The following is a 13883-nucleotide window of genomic DNA, read 5'->3' on the forward strand; positions in this document are numbered from 1 at the left end:
TGTCACCCGCCCTGTCAAACAAAAATGGGCAAAATGGAATGATAATTCGTATAAAATTGTTTGAAAATCAGGCAGCACTGCAGCGCAGTGGTTAGCGCATGTGCGGCACAGTTCTGAGGTCATGGGATCAAACCTTACGGTGTGGAGTTTGCATGTTCTCCCCATGCTTGTGTGGGTTTCCTTTGGGCACTCCGGTTTCCTCCTATTTTCCAAAAACATGCATGTCAAGTTAATTGGACAGTCCAAATTGTCCCTAGGTGATAATGAGCGAGTAAGTTGTCTGTCTCTGTGTGCCAAGCGACTGCCAGAAGATAGCTGAGATTGGCTCCAGCACCCGCGCGACCCTACTGAGGATAAGCGGTGCAGATAATGGATGGATGTGTTTGAAAAATTTACTGATTGAAATGTGTTGATTTGGTGCCACTCTTGTCCTAGTCTCCCCAACACTTAGATATCTTAGAAAAACGGTAATGCTTGATTTGTGTTTGTACTCCTTCAGAAATCATATTTAAAAATATGTATTTCCCTTCCTCTTCTTTTTCTTTTTCCAAACATTTAAAAAAACTCCAGGGAGCCACAGGTTCCTCGCCTCCGTGGTAGCATCAGCAGCCCAAACACTAAAAACATAATTTATCTGTAAGGGTTGATTGGAATTTTCTATATTCTCCCCCATAATGTTTTATTACTCTACCAGTGGCAGGCCATTTCAAACCTAAGCCTTCAGTAGTGTTGCGTCTAAATCAATCTTACTGTGAATAATTATTTTATGGCTGTAAAAAATGGTACTAGAGCTATAGCTGCGACACATATAAAAACATCAATAATAACTTCATAAAGTTTATATTAATGTGGAATATAGCCACTTTTTTCTCACCTAAAATCCTTTTTATTTGTGCACAAAATCCATCCTAAATTACAGATAATGTACAGATAATCTCTTTTTTTCTATCACCAGCAGAGCTTATGCTTAAAGTCGAGCCTGTCTTGTCTTATTTCTGGCATAAGTTTTTATTCGATTTAGGGCTGAAAATTTTCGTTCGGCAGTGCATCTTTTTCTTCACCTTTTCTTCACCTTCCGTTACCTCCCCTGGCCAATCTTAGTTTGTGGAACTGCCTATGTTACCATTGGCCTTCTGGAAGGTTCTGGCCTCACCAACTCAAAATGTAATTTGCTTAAACAACATCTTTATCGTCACTTATTTTAAGTCTCAGGGCCTGCAGAACAGGTTGTGAAGGCCTCCGGATAGATTTCTAACCCTTGCAACAGGTAATGGCTGAAATGCTATTGGTTAAATGCTTGAATAAGAAAGCACTCATCTGGAAGCAGCGCAACCAGGGGGAAAACAATTAAAGGAGGAAGACAGACAATTGTGAATCATTTAATAAGTATTCATGGACAAAATATAATTAACATCACATGATTCAGATACTTTTTAGGCCAGCAGAGAAGGCCTTGCAGGCCATGACAACCCACCGCTGCTATATACAAATGTCGATGCATTCAGCGAACTGCTAAACAAATTCTGTCTCAATTTCATCTTTTTTTGCGACATTTGGATCAGTCCAGGGACAGAAAGATGCTCAAGCCAGAAGGTCTTCATCAAGAAGAGGCCTGCTAGTGGGGGCTGGAGTCGCGTCCTCGGGTGGGGGGGCCACCGGTTTGACAGGGCGAAATTTCTTCCATGGCTTGGACGGGCAGTGGAAAGGGTTGACTTTGGCGGCATCCACAGCTGCGACGTCCTCCTCGGACGATTCCTCTTTTTCTGGTGGCGTTATGTTGGGGCTTCCGCGGAAGGGTGTCCAGCCGGGGGGCAGCCGCCGGCTATATGTCGAGGCCTGCATAAAATGTGGGTAGATCACATAGGTCAAAGTCATAGCCTGTTAGAGTGTTTTCTACGGCTCTTGAGATGATCTTGATTATCACCTGCGATCATCACATTTGGTTTTGTCGATTTTTTAATGAAAGACGTCGTCTGTCTGTCGATCTATCTATGTCCAATGTATTGCTCTCTACCCATTTCTACCATCCTACCTACCTACCTATGTAAGCGTGCTCTATGTACTTACCTATGTAGTTCTGTCTGCCTGCCTGTCTGTCTCTCTGTCTGTCAGTCAGCTCTCACTATCTACCCAGCGTTCTTTCTCTTTATCTAGTTCTTTCTCTTGAGTTACCAAGTTATTTCTCTTTATATACTGAGTTATTTCCCTATATCTACTTAGCTCTTTGTATAGCTCTATTTTTGTATCAATCAATCAATCTACCCATGCATCCATCCATCCATCCAATAGAGCATATGGTAAATTCTGCCTACCTGAGGAGGCAAAGGACCGTCACTGCATTCTACATTGGCTTGAGGGGGGACATGTCTCCATGGCGCCACATCCACAGTGGAATGACAGTTAATGATCTCCTGCACGCAAACACACACAGCAGTGAGCACTTTTAAGGAACCCGCCTGGCAAAACGTCATCCGCAGCAAGACAAACATGTTTACCACTGTCTCGTTGTCGTGTGCACACAGGTCACTGAGTTCGTTGTTTTCCTCTTTAGCGCAGGTAGTCTTCCTCATGTCAAATCTTAGTTTGAATCGAAAACCCGCCACTACCTGAAACCGCCGCCGGGACGTTTAAAGTCGCTCTCTCTAAGAACTTTGAGTCGACGGTTTTACCTGTCTCGTTGCGTGTCCGACATTGTTAAGACTAAAGAGGTGTGTGTGGTTGGAGATGGAGTTGTACTTGGAGATGGAGACGGATAGAGGGACCTTGATGTCCTCCGAGTTCTCGCTGATCTCCATTGGGCAACCCAGGCAGGCAGCGCGCTCTGGCACGATATGATCGTCTGGGAAAAAAATTATGAAATCCACACACGTTTCAGAGAGGTCTTTTTGTAAATTACAATGCTAAAGGGACCAACATTTATTTTGTAATTATTTAATTTAATTTAATTTATTTATTCATTTTTTACTTACATACAATATCAATTTCAAGAAACTCTACCCCTCCATGTCTTCACCTGGAAGGCGAATCCGTTGCTTGAGAGTATTGTCAAAATGACAACAGGGACATTAGGTTAAGGGGCAACTGTTTTTCCAGATGACAAACTCTTCCGACAATGCAAATGTTTGTGTTCTTTCTTGTGCTGTGCTATATTGATTTTTGTGGCAAACATTGTTTTTTTCTCTGCAGCACATTTTTAGCTAGATTTGATCTCCTTTCATGCAGTGGAAGCATCCAATGGTTTATCACTACAGGGAGTGCAGAATTATTAGGCAAGTTGTATTTTTGAGGATTAATTTTATTATTGAACAACAACCATGTTCTTAATGAACCCAAAAGTCTCATTAATATCAAAGCTGAATATTTTGGAAGTTGGAGTGGGGCTTTTTTAGTTTTAGCTATTTTAGGAGGATATCTGTGTGTGCAGGTGACTATTACTGTGCATAATTATTAGGCAACTTAACAAAAAACAAATGTATACCCATTTCAATTATTTATTTTCAGGGAAACCAATATAACAGCTCAACATTCACAAATATACATTTCTGACATTCAAAAACAAAACAAAAACAAATCAGTGACCAATATAGCCACCTTTCTTTGCAAGGACACTCAAAAGCCTGCCATCCATGTATTCTGTCAGTGCTTTGATCTGTTCACGATCAACATTGCGTGCAGCAGCAACCACAGCCTCCCAGACACTGTTCAGAGAGGTGTACTGTTTTCCCTCCTTGTAAATCTCACATTTGATGAGGGACCACAGGTTCTCTATGGGGTTCAGATCAGGTGAACAAGGAGGCCATGTCATTAGTTTTTCTTCTTTTAGACCCTTTCTTGCCAGACACGCTGTGGAGTACTTGGATGCGTGTGATGGAGCGTTGTCCTGCATGAAAATCATGTTTTTCTTGAAGGATGCGGACTTCTTCCTGTACCACTGCTTGAAGAAGGTGTCTTCCAGAAACTGGCAGTAGGACTGGGAGTTGAGCTTGAGTCCATCCTCAACCCGAAAAGGCCCCACAAGCTCATCTTTGATGATACCAGCCCATACCAGTACCCCACCTCCACCTTGCTGGCGTCTGAGGCGGACTGGAGCTCTCTGCCCTTTACCGATCCAGCCACGGGCCCATCCATCTGGCCCATCAAGACTCACTCTCATTTCATCAGTCCATAAAACCTTAGAAAAATCCGTCTTGAGATTTTTCTTGGCCCAGTCTTGACGTTTCAGCTTGTGTGTCTTGTTCAGTGGTGGTCGTTTTTCAGCCTTTCTTACCTTGGCCATGTCTCTGAGTATTGCACACCTTGTGCTTTTGGGCACTCCAGTGATGTTGCAGCTCTGAAATATGGCAAAACTGGTGGCAAGTGGCATCTTGGCAGTTGTACGCTTGACTTTTCTCAGTTCACGGGCAGTTATTTTGCTCCTTGGTTTTTCTACACGCTTCTTGCGACCCTGTTGACTATTTTGAATGTAATGCTTGATTGTCCGATGATCACGCTTCAGAAGCTTGGCAATTTTAAGAGTGCTGCATCCCTCTGCAAGATATCTCACTATTTTTGACTTTTCAGAGCCTGTCAAGTCCCTCTTCTGACCCATTTTGCCAAAGGAAAGGAAGTTGCCTAATAATTATGCACACCTGATATAGGGTGTTGATGTCATTAGACCACACCCCTTCTCATTACAGAGATGCACATCACCTGATATGCTTAATTGGTAGTAGGCTTTCGAGCCTATACAGCTTGGAGTAAGACAACATGCATAAAGAGGATGATGTGGTCAAAATACTCATTTGCCTAATAATTCTGCACTCCCTGTAGTCCAGTTTTAAATGTAACTTGACTTATGACTTACCCAGTAGACAGTCCACCTGTTTGGTGTTCATTTCGCTCTCTGTCACGACGACTGTGGCGTTGCATGACAAAGGCGCCTGCAGGAAATCAGACCAGGAGCCTCATTTATAAAACTGTGTGTAGGAAAGGTCACCAAAGGTGGCGTATGGAGGAAACACAGGAAATCTTCACTCTTTTAAAACAGCACGTGCGCACGTAACATACCGGTTTCTCTTTATATATCACAATTAACTCTAAAGTTGGCGCACATGAGGGAACTGCTCTTTTATGCCTATAAGAGGCCGGAGGAACACCCTTGATGAATATTCAAACATTCCGAACACAAAGATGGCTAAAGGAAAAAAGAACCAAAAAGCGCTAATTCACAATGCGAATTAGAGGTTCTTTAAGGTGAGGTGGATTGTCAGAAATACATTTTATTTGGAGGGGATTCTGCATTGGCATCACGAATGCAAAAAAAAAATCAGAGGAGTGGCAGCATGAGGCAAATGCTGTTAACAATGGAAAAAAAAAATCCGATCCCTCCGAAGTCTCCCATGCACCACATTTTTCAAGCTGTGCCAGTAAGCCATCGTTGGTCTTCCTGTATATGCGTCTTTTTATATCCAGCCATCTTTTAATCGGCCAAAGCAGGCAAACCATGGCTTGCGAGCCATATATCGCTCTATTCATGAGTACATCTGGCTTGCTGATAAAATTAGGCAATGGCACATTTCTCTGCAGCGATCCAAAGTCATGTAGTTAGACCCCGATTTTGGTACCTTAGAAGCCGCAGCAATGCTAAATTTGCAACTGGTTCAGTCTAGTATATATAGAGCACATTCTTAACTACAGTTCACAGTCAGGGTGTCACACCATCCATCCATTATCTGCACTGCTTGTTCTCAGTAGGGTCGCGGGCCCATCCCAGCTATCCTCGGGCAGTGGGCAGGAGACACCCTTAACCGGCAGGGCACACACTCGCTCACCCAAACCTAGGGACAATTCCGACCGGCCATTTAACCTGACATGCATGTTTTTGGATTGTGGAAGAAAACGGGAGTGCCCAGAGGAAACCCACGCAAACAAGGGGAGAACATGCAAACTCCGCACAAGAAGGCTGGTAGCTGTATTTGAAACCATGACCTCAGAACTGTGCCGTGGACTCGCTAACCAATCAACCGCAGTGGCATCCGGTGTCACACCAACAAATTTCAATGAAGACCTCCCAAAGCGCTTTACAATGTGGTTCACACTCTTCCATTTACATACACTAACTAACCGATAGCAGCGTCAGCCATGCAAGGCAACTACCTACTTATCGGGGGCATTAGGGATTCAGATTCTTTCCCATGGACATTTCGACATATAACATGGAGGAGCCTCGAATCAAACCTGCGAACTCTTGATTCCAGGACGAGCGGTTTACCTCCTGAGCTACTGCCGCCCCATTTTGGCAGTAGGTCGCTAAGAATCATCATTTAAGTCTGTAGTTCACTAGTAAGATACTCTATGATGAAAACCCCCAGAAAACATCCAAAACACCAGCAAACAACTCAGAGCAATCTGATTGGGTGAGCGGTAGAGGTGGGCGGATGTCTGCACAAAGCACACGGCATTCCCTTCGCTCTCTCGCTCAGTGTATATTATCTCAGACAATATACTTATCGTTGGCAGTATTTTTTGACATTTTTACAAAAGGAGTTTGCTAGTAGTAGAGTAACTGAGGGAAAGAGACAAATTTTAAGTGGTATATGTTTTGGTATGGGTTACAGGCTCTAGCGTTATTATTATTTTATAGATTTGATCAAATAATCGAATGACACACTGCACAATAAAATGTGCTGAAGCATTAGTTTTTGTCTAGCGAGCGGGTTTGGTAGTTTTGTTGGATTTTGTCTTAGAATATATGGTGTGGCTCTCTCAATTTCAAAAAATATATTTTAATTTTATGGCTCTACGGGTAAAAACGGTGAGCTACATCTGGGGAGGATACCCTGATTGTATCCCACTTTACCAATTGTCATGCACAACGACCGTGACATTTAAGTAATCAATCAAAACTTTTGAATATTAATAACTGAACAATTTATTTATATGTTTTGGTGTGTACTGTACTTCCGGGGACGGTCAATGTCCATTACACCTCTGACTTTGTTTTTTTAAATACAGACGCTGCTCTACTTACGAACGAGGTTCCGGGACGATCTTTTGTTAGTTGCATTTGGTTGTAAGTTGCTTCAGTGCTATGTTTTGTATGTTTAAGGTTTACATAAGTATGTTTAAGGCTAGTATAAGTAACCTGTATTGTTTTGTTCTAAAAAATGAACATTTCATAAAATAACATGCTCTATAAAAATAAATAAAGTTGAGTTTAACTTACTTTTTGAAGATGCGCTTCGACAGTTAGGTAACTTCCTCCTCCGTGGTAAAAAGTGACCGATAAAAAGCGTTCCCACCATTTCCTCAACCGCATCAAGCTTTCTTATTTCACTTTCATTTTAAAAGAAACGGCTCGCCTCTTCTTTACACTTTACACTAACCATATTTAATGGATGCATGAGATATTAAACGATAAAAACGTCAAAGTTCTGATCGCGCTAAATATTCAGTACACATAGTATGTTTACACAAGAACTAGGAAGTAGAAGCCGGATTTCTTCTTCAGGGTGGATACTGGGTGAGCTCTCACAGCGCTACACGCCTGTAGCAGCGGAAAGAAGCACTACAGTTATGTCCTGTACTCGGAAAAAGGTGCACCCAATACATAATCTAATTTACAGCAATGTCCGGATATTTTTCGACATCCCAATAAAAAATGTTCGTAAGTAGAATGGTCGTAAGTTGGGGAGCGTCTGTATACTTTTCATATGTGTTATGTGAAAAATAATATTTGACTTTTTTATTTTGGCAAAACTGTCTCGATTTCAGATACTTCCTTTGGTTTCATCCATCTGCCGTTGGGCTGTAGTTTCTCGTTCCTCAAATATTTGTGCGTTGGGCAGGATCAGACCTCCCGTAAAAGCCCGTACATACTCCAGTCAGGTTTGTTTTTTAAAAAAAAGTACCAAACGTTGCTTACAAAAGGCCTTGGTTTGTGCGTACAGTTTTTTTACAAATTGGGCCCCAGATTTTAGAGAACTTATCTGCTGACGAACTAAACTTTGAAATCAGTGCTTTACTTTGCGTCCGTAAGGGTGATAGTTGCAATCGGTGTAAGGCGTAGAACTTCCGGCCAGGCAGTCGCTCCTCCTGCTGGTGAACTGCAGCGAGTAGAACGATTCGGAGCCATTCTCTGTCTGAGGAAACAAAAAGACACAGTAATGATGTTGTAGTCATGTTCACGTATTGGTTTGATTTTGGTCTGATAGAGGGATTGTTTTAATATACACATTTTTCACCACACATATGGTGAGTTTTCCGGTCAAAACCTTTATCATGTTTATCATTTAGTCGTAATTAATCCAATTTATGTGTATCCGTATATTTGAATGTAGTTACTTATAAACTTCTTGTTTTATTCACTTGACGTCTCAATGTATCCATTCATCAAGTCGTTATACAGTTTCTACTATGTTTTAAATCAGGGGTGGGCAAACTGGCCCACGGGCCTCGTGCGGCCCTTCATGCTTTATCAGAAACCCCCCCGCTGCCCGACCACAAAATGAAAATTTTATGGTTTTTAATAAGCACTATTAATTAAAATGTGTTGATTTGGTGCCACTTTTTGTCTTATAGTTCCCAACATTGAAATAGCTGGCTACTTTTTAATTCACTTTTGCATTAGCTCAGGAGGTCGATGGCTGGTCTGGGGATCAAGAGGACACAGGTTCGATTCCCGGCTCCTCCGTGTTATATGTCGAAGTTTCCTTGGGCAAGACACTGAATCCCTAATGCCCCCAATAAGCAGGTAGGCGCCTTGCATGGCTGACTCCCTATTAGTGTGTACACTATATTTGATATTTGATTTTGTTGTTATTGTGTAGTATTTTTTGTTATATTTCTGTATAAGCATTTTTAAGTGGACACACAAAGTGAGAATGGGGACTAAAAAAGTGAATTACTCTTTGGGAGCCCCCCTAGTGGTTGCGGGACCTTAAGCAGCCGCTTCACTCGCTAATGCCTTGGGCCGGCTCAGCGTCTCGCAGCACAGATGATGAACAAACGAGAGGAGGAAGAAAAGTTTGTCCTCTTTCACCATGACAACAATTCTTGTATCTCAATCAATTTTCAAGTCTCAATAAAGTCATACGATGGTGTTTACCTTGCTGGCTGTTAAAATCTGAAAGTGGGCCAACTTGTAGCTGGTGGTCAAAGCGTCGTTGTAGGTGTCTAAAGCGCCAACGACAGCCTTCTCCACAGACGGGTCGTCGCAGAAGATGTGGACGCCCGGCTGAACGTCGTCCTTCAGGAGTAAAGAAACAGAAATGACTTTGATGGCAAGTTCCCGTGAAAGAAGAACCAAGCCCACCTTGGCGTTTGAACTGTTTCGGACCCCCATTATGGAGCTTTGGATTCATCTACCCAAACTAAAGTAAAACATACAGGCTATTTATTAGGCATTTATTTCCTATGAAATTATTCTATTCCTTGACTTACGTTCTGTCCCAATAAAGGACTTGTTATAGAAGGACACTGTAATATTTGACTACAGGATGTCGCTGCATTGTGTAGCACAAGCAAAAACAAGTGCTAAAAGCACAAGGGAGATTACAAACTACGAGGATTCAATGTGACCACACCATTTTCTTCTAATTAATTAAGGTTTTGGGATTTTGAGGGTACCCAGATGGTGGACAATCATGTCAGCTCCCTCTAGGTGGCCTCCACCCATCCATTATTTGCATCCTCAGAAGGGTCGCGGGGGTGCTGGACCCCATGCCAACCGTCTTCGGGCAGTGGGCAGGGGACACCCTGAACTGTTTGCCAGCCAGTCGCAGGGCACACAGACACAGACAACTCACTCGCTCATTCACTCCTAGGGACAATTTGGACCAGCCAATTAACCTGACATGCATGGCACGGCAAGAACATGCAAAATCCGCACAGGGAAGCCTTCACTCTGAAAATGCTGGTCTACTAGTGATCCCTAGAGCCAAGAAGAGAACCGCAGGTTCAAAAGCGTTCTCCATTCGCTGCTGTGGAATGCTCTTCCCCCTGAGATTCGATCTGAGACCTCAGTGGGAACGTTTGAATCTAGGTTTAAACACACTTCCATTTTATAGCTTATGAATGACCTATATTTTATGTTAACTTCCCAAGGTTTCTTTATTTACCTCATGTTGAAATTTTTAATTATCATGCGTGCAATTCTGGGGGAAAAGTTTGTAAAAAAGGTGAGTGAAAATAAGTGCAAGTTTCATTTTCCTCATGTTGAGGTTTTTCAGTTTTCCCTTTCCCTCATGTAGGTTTCAGATCAGGGGATGGTAATAATAGTCTATATTTTGCAATAATCTGTGGTATCTGCAGCTCTTTGAGACTCCTTGTGATTAAGGGCTATACAAATAAACATTGCTTGACTTGACCATTAAAAAAAAACCTTGACATTTAAAAAATATACATTGTCTCTTTAAGGTAACTAATACTAATGTAGACTGCTGATGTCTACTATAATACTTATAAATAAATAAAAACAACAACAACAGAGAAATCAAGTCCTCCTCGCCAGTATTTGATGCTACACTGACTAACCACTCCGTGTCAAAAGAAAGGTTTACGATGTGCTATTGAAGTTTTTACTCAGGATCAGTGAGTACTCAAAAAGTAAATATTTGCACTGGTATCTGTCCAAACAAACCTGGTATTTAATGCCTGCTTTTGGTTAGAAAACTAATAATTATTGATTTGTTTGATTTTTAACTAACTCAATTTAAGGTTTGATCATTTTACATTCATTTTTTCACATTCTATTCTAGTAAAATTAGAAATAATCTGTTTTAGAGAAATATATTTTTAAATATTGCTTTTCTTTTTTTTTTTAACATGTTTAACCTTGAGGTAGGTGACATGATTGCCCGACATCTTGCTGCTATTGTTACCCCCGAAAAACCTTGTGTCTGGATGGACAAAAAAATGAGGAGAAAACTAGTGCAGTTTGGTCATTTTAAGTCTCCGTAGTTTTTACCTTCTTTGTGCTTTGTAGCACTCATTTTCGGTTGCACAATACAGGGAATACTTTAGTCAGTTTTAAATTGTTATTAGTTTATCTAGTAAACTGAGCTATAATCCTTAAAATCGCCAACATTGATTTGTGTAGCTAGTGACACATTTTGCCCATTTAAAAACATTTTCGAATAAGTAAAGAACAAATTAAGATAATCTTGCATATTTTAAGGATTATTTGCTCTTTCTCAGTGTAAATAGAGCAGGGGTCACCAACCTTTACGAAGCTGATAGCTACTTTTTGTTACTGATTGGCACCAAGGGATACCATTTAAAAATACATTTCTAGAATAACAACTTATGTTATTACTATGTTGTTACTATGCTATTACATGTTGTAATTATTAGTCGTTAAGTTTCAATTAGTGCAAAGGGTTACCATTTTGATATAAAATATATATGATGTATAACTTAAGCTATTACTGGTTTATTATTATGTTATTACCAAATTTGATTATTAAAAGTAAGGTTATAGTAGGCTCAGTTAAACACCGAAACAGTGGCCCCAAATTACGGCCTGGGGGCCGGATACCGCACATCTACACATTTGTTCCGGCCCCCTGAACAATGCCCTACAGAATTTTGACGCGCATTATTATTTTGTTTTACCTAGAAAATAATTTGATGTCCAAACTCTTATCACTGAACTACTAGTGAGATAAATGACATATGAAGGTCCATTAGGTTTTATCTCATTATCACGCTGTCTTTAGTCCGCAGACGAATGGTAATTTTATTGTGCATTTCACATGTTACAATGAACAAAAATTCTATTCTATTCTTCTATTCCATTTAAGCATTGTAAGCGACACATGTCTGATACCATGACTAGGAACAGTGTGATAATGAAATCTAATGCCTTTTCACAAGTCATCTATACTACAGGTGGTCCGGTGCTCTAACAAGTAGGCTGATTTTGGAAGTATTAAGAATGTGCATGGCACGATAGAAGGTTTCTCTTCCATGGATTTTGTTCTGTGAAGAACCCACAGTGTTATTTGGTGATTATTCATTTCATTTTGTTCTGTGAAGTATCCGGAAGGGTTTTTGATTGTGGCCTTCTGGAAAACAATACATTTGCAGTCTTCATACTTTTTCGACACCAGGCCCTCGTTAGAGAAGAGAAAGGTTTGCGGTCCTTAGGGACCCTTGCACTAAAACATGTTAGTTAGAAATCAAATTTACTAGAAAATTGCAATGACCGCTCACTGGTGATCTATTTTCAGAACCTGTCTGCAGACTACTCAGGTGTTCTTAGGGGCTACCTGGAACCCCATTGGAGACCCCTGATATAGAGATTTCTTTTTTCCGCATAAGCTCTATTTTGTTGTTTGAAAGCAGCCGCAATACGTTTATAATTATGTTAGACACACACAAAAATAGCAATTAGTATTGGTTGGCTCTTAAAAGGTATTACCTGGCCAAATACGATGCCCAGCAGGAGCAGCAAAGTCAAAACCGTCCCGTTCATCATCACCCTAGCGTCTTGTACTCTGTCAGGCAAAGTGGAAACGAATTTCAGACGTCACAACTGGATCGAAACGAAAAATCGCCCAAATGGAGTTTTTCCCCGGCCAGTACTGGAGGTGTTGAGAGGGACGATGACTCAATGATCGACGCAAAGGACACGAGGGCGAACACAACACACATGCATGGACACGCAATTTTTCAGGAGAGCAAATGTTTGCTTGTTTGTTTGACCCGCTCAGTCAAAGTCAGAGAAAGAGACAGCAGCGCGTCAGGCAACATCTGTGATTTCCCCCAAAACGTCTTCTGCTGATACACACTTTTTAATACTCATCTTTGAATGCTTTCAATTTGGGCTGCTAAAAAGAATCAATTTCGTCTAATTTTGTGTCGAAGAGTTCGCCTGACGTTCGGCATTTGCACGTTTGTGTACTTAGCTGGTACTTTGTCCCCAATGACCTTTGGCCTCCACTGCTTGGTATCAACCAGGCCACTGAACTTTTCATTCAGCTTTTTTCCCCCTTGACCACCCCCGAACCGCTGCACAGAAAATTTATTAGTTTGATTTGATTAAACCTCAAGGCAACTTTTCTACCATCTTAACATAATGCACTGCATGGAAACGGAGAATGTTTCGAACCTCCCCCAAAAAAATCTCACTTTTATTCTACGCAGTTGACACTCAACTATATCTTCCGATGGAGGAATCTGCCCCGCTAAGCTGTGGACATTTGGAGGCCTGCCTCACTGAGATAAAAGAATGGATGTCACTCATTACCTAATGTGGGGTCCCTTCCTATGGTTTTTCCTTACCCTCTTGTCGGTTTTAGATCAGAGGATGGTGAAATAATAGTCTGTAGTTTGCAATCATCTGTGATATGTGCAGCCCTTTTAGACTCCTTGTGATTAAGGGTGTCACAAATAAACATGACTTGACTTGACTTCAGTTTTTGAGCTGAGTTTGACTTTTGTTGTCATGACTCCTGTCTACAGATGAGACATACTCAGGTTTGGTGCCATGACAAGCTTTTTGCAGCATCTTATGGTGGGAGCTTCTGGTGAAAATTTACAAACACACTTCAGACTTTATCTTCTGTAATGAACGTTAAGCTGGTACCGCTCCAGTTGTGGGCATTCAGTATGACTGGTGGAAATTATGGAGAAGGTGAATGGATATGTCTTCCTGATGATAGATGTCACCTTTTATTGCCCTTTAACCCAGATAAAAATCGAGATGTCGATTGTTTGACCAGTTTATTGTCATAACTTGTTCTCAAACACTGCTCTGGACCTAAACAAATGTAATATCTGTCAGGAACCAGGAAGGGAGATGGGAATCCAATTGCGTTAGTTTCTTAGTTTCATTTGAAAGGAGATGTAAGCTGGCACCCACGATCCAGTTATCGCTGATTGTGGGGAGCAGGTCGCTCGTG

The 13883-nt window shown here is 41.3% G+C and overlaps 1 protein-coding gene across 1 annotated transcript; it reads right to left on the bottom strand.

The window, feature by feature from the left end:
* Nucleotides 1–1363: 1363 nt before the first annotated feature.
* kng1 (kininogen 1) lies at nt 1364–12621 on the bottom strand. Its single transcript, XM_088349398.1, has 8 exons — nt 12401–12621; nt 9086–9226; nt 8004–8120; nt 4844–4919; nt 2670–2839; nt 2496–2606; nt 2313–2411; nt 1364–1836 (listed from the first exon to the last, which is right to left on the bottom strand). The coding sequence occupies exons 1-8, from the start codon at nt 12455–12457 to the stop codon at nt 1582–1584; spliced, it is 1026 nt and encodes a 341-aa protein (XP_088205524.1). The 5' UTR covers nt 12458–12621; the 3' UTR covers nt 1364–1581.
* Between the last annotated feature and the right edge of the window lie 1262 nt (nt 12622–13883).

Source organism: Urocampus carinirostris, chromosome 12 (genome assembly GCF_059441175.1).
Source record: "Urocampus carinirostris isolate Australia breed hairy pipefish chromosome 12, RoL_Ucar_1.0, whole genome shotgun sequence".
NCBI classification, from domain to species: Eukaryota; Metazoa; Chordata; class Actinopteri; order Syngnathiformes; family Syngnathidae; genus Urocampus; species Urocampus carinirostris.

Coding starts and splice junctions, on each gene's coding strand:
- kng1 (XM_088349398.1), bottom strand. CDS start 12,457: ATGATGAACGGGACGGTTTTGACTTTGCTGCTCCTGCTGGGCATCGTA. Junction 9,227..12,400: donor TGGGCATCGTATTTGGCCAG/GTAATACCTTTT, acceptor TTACTCCTGAAG/GACGACGTTCAGCCGGGCGT. Junction 2,840..4,843: donor ACAGGTGGACTGTCTACTGG/GTAAGTCATAAG, acceptor TTTTTTTCCCAG/ACGATCATATCGTGCCAGAG.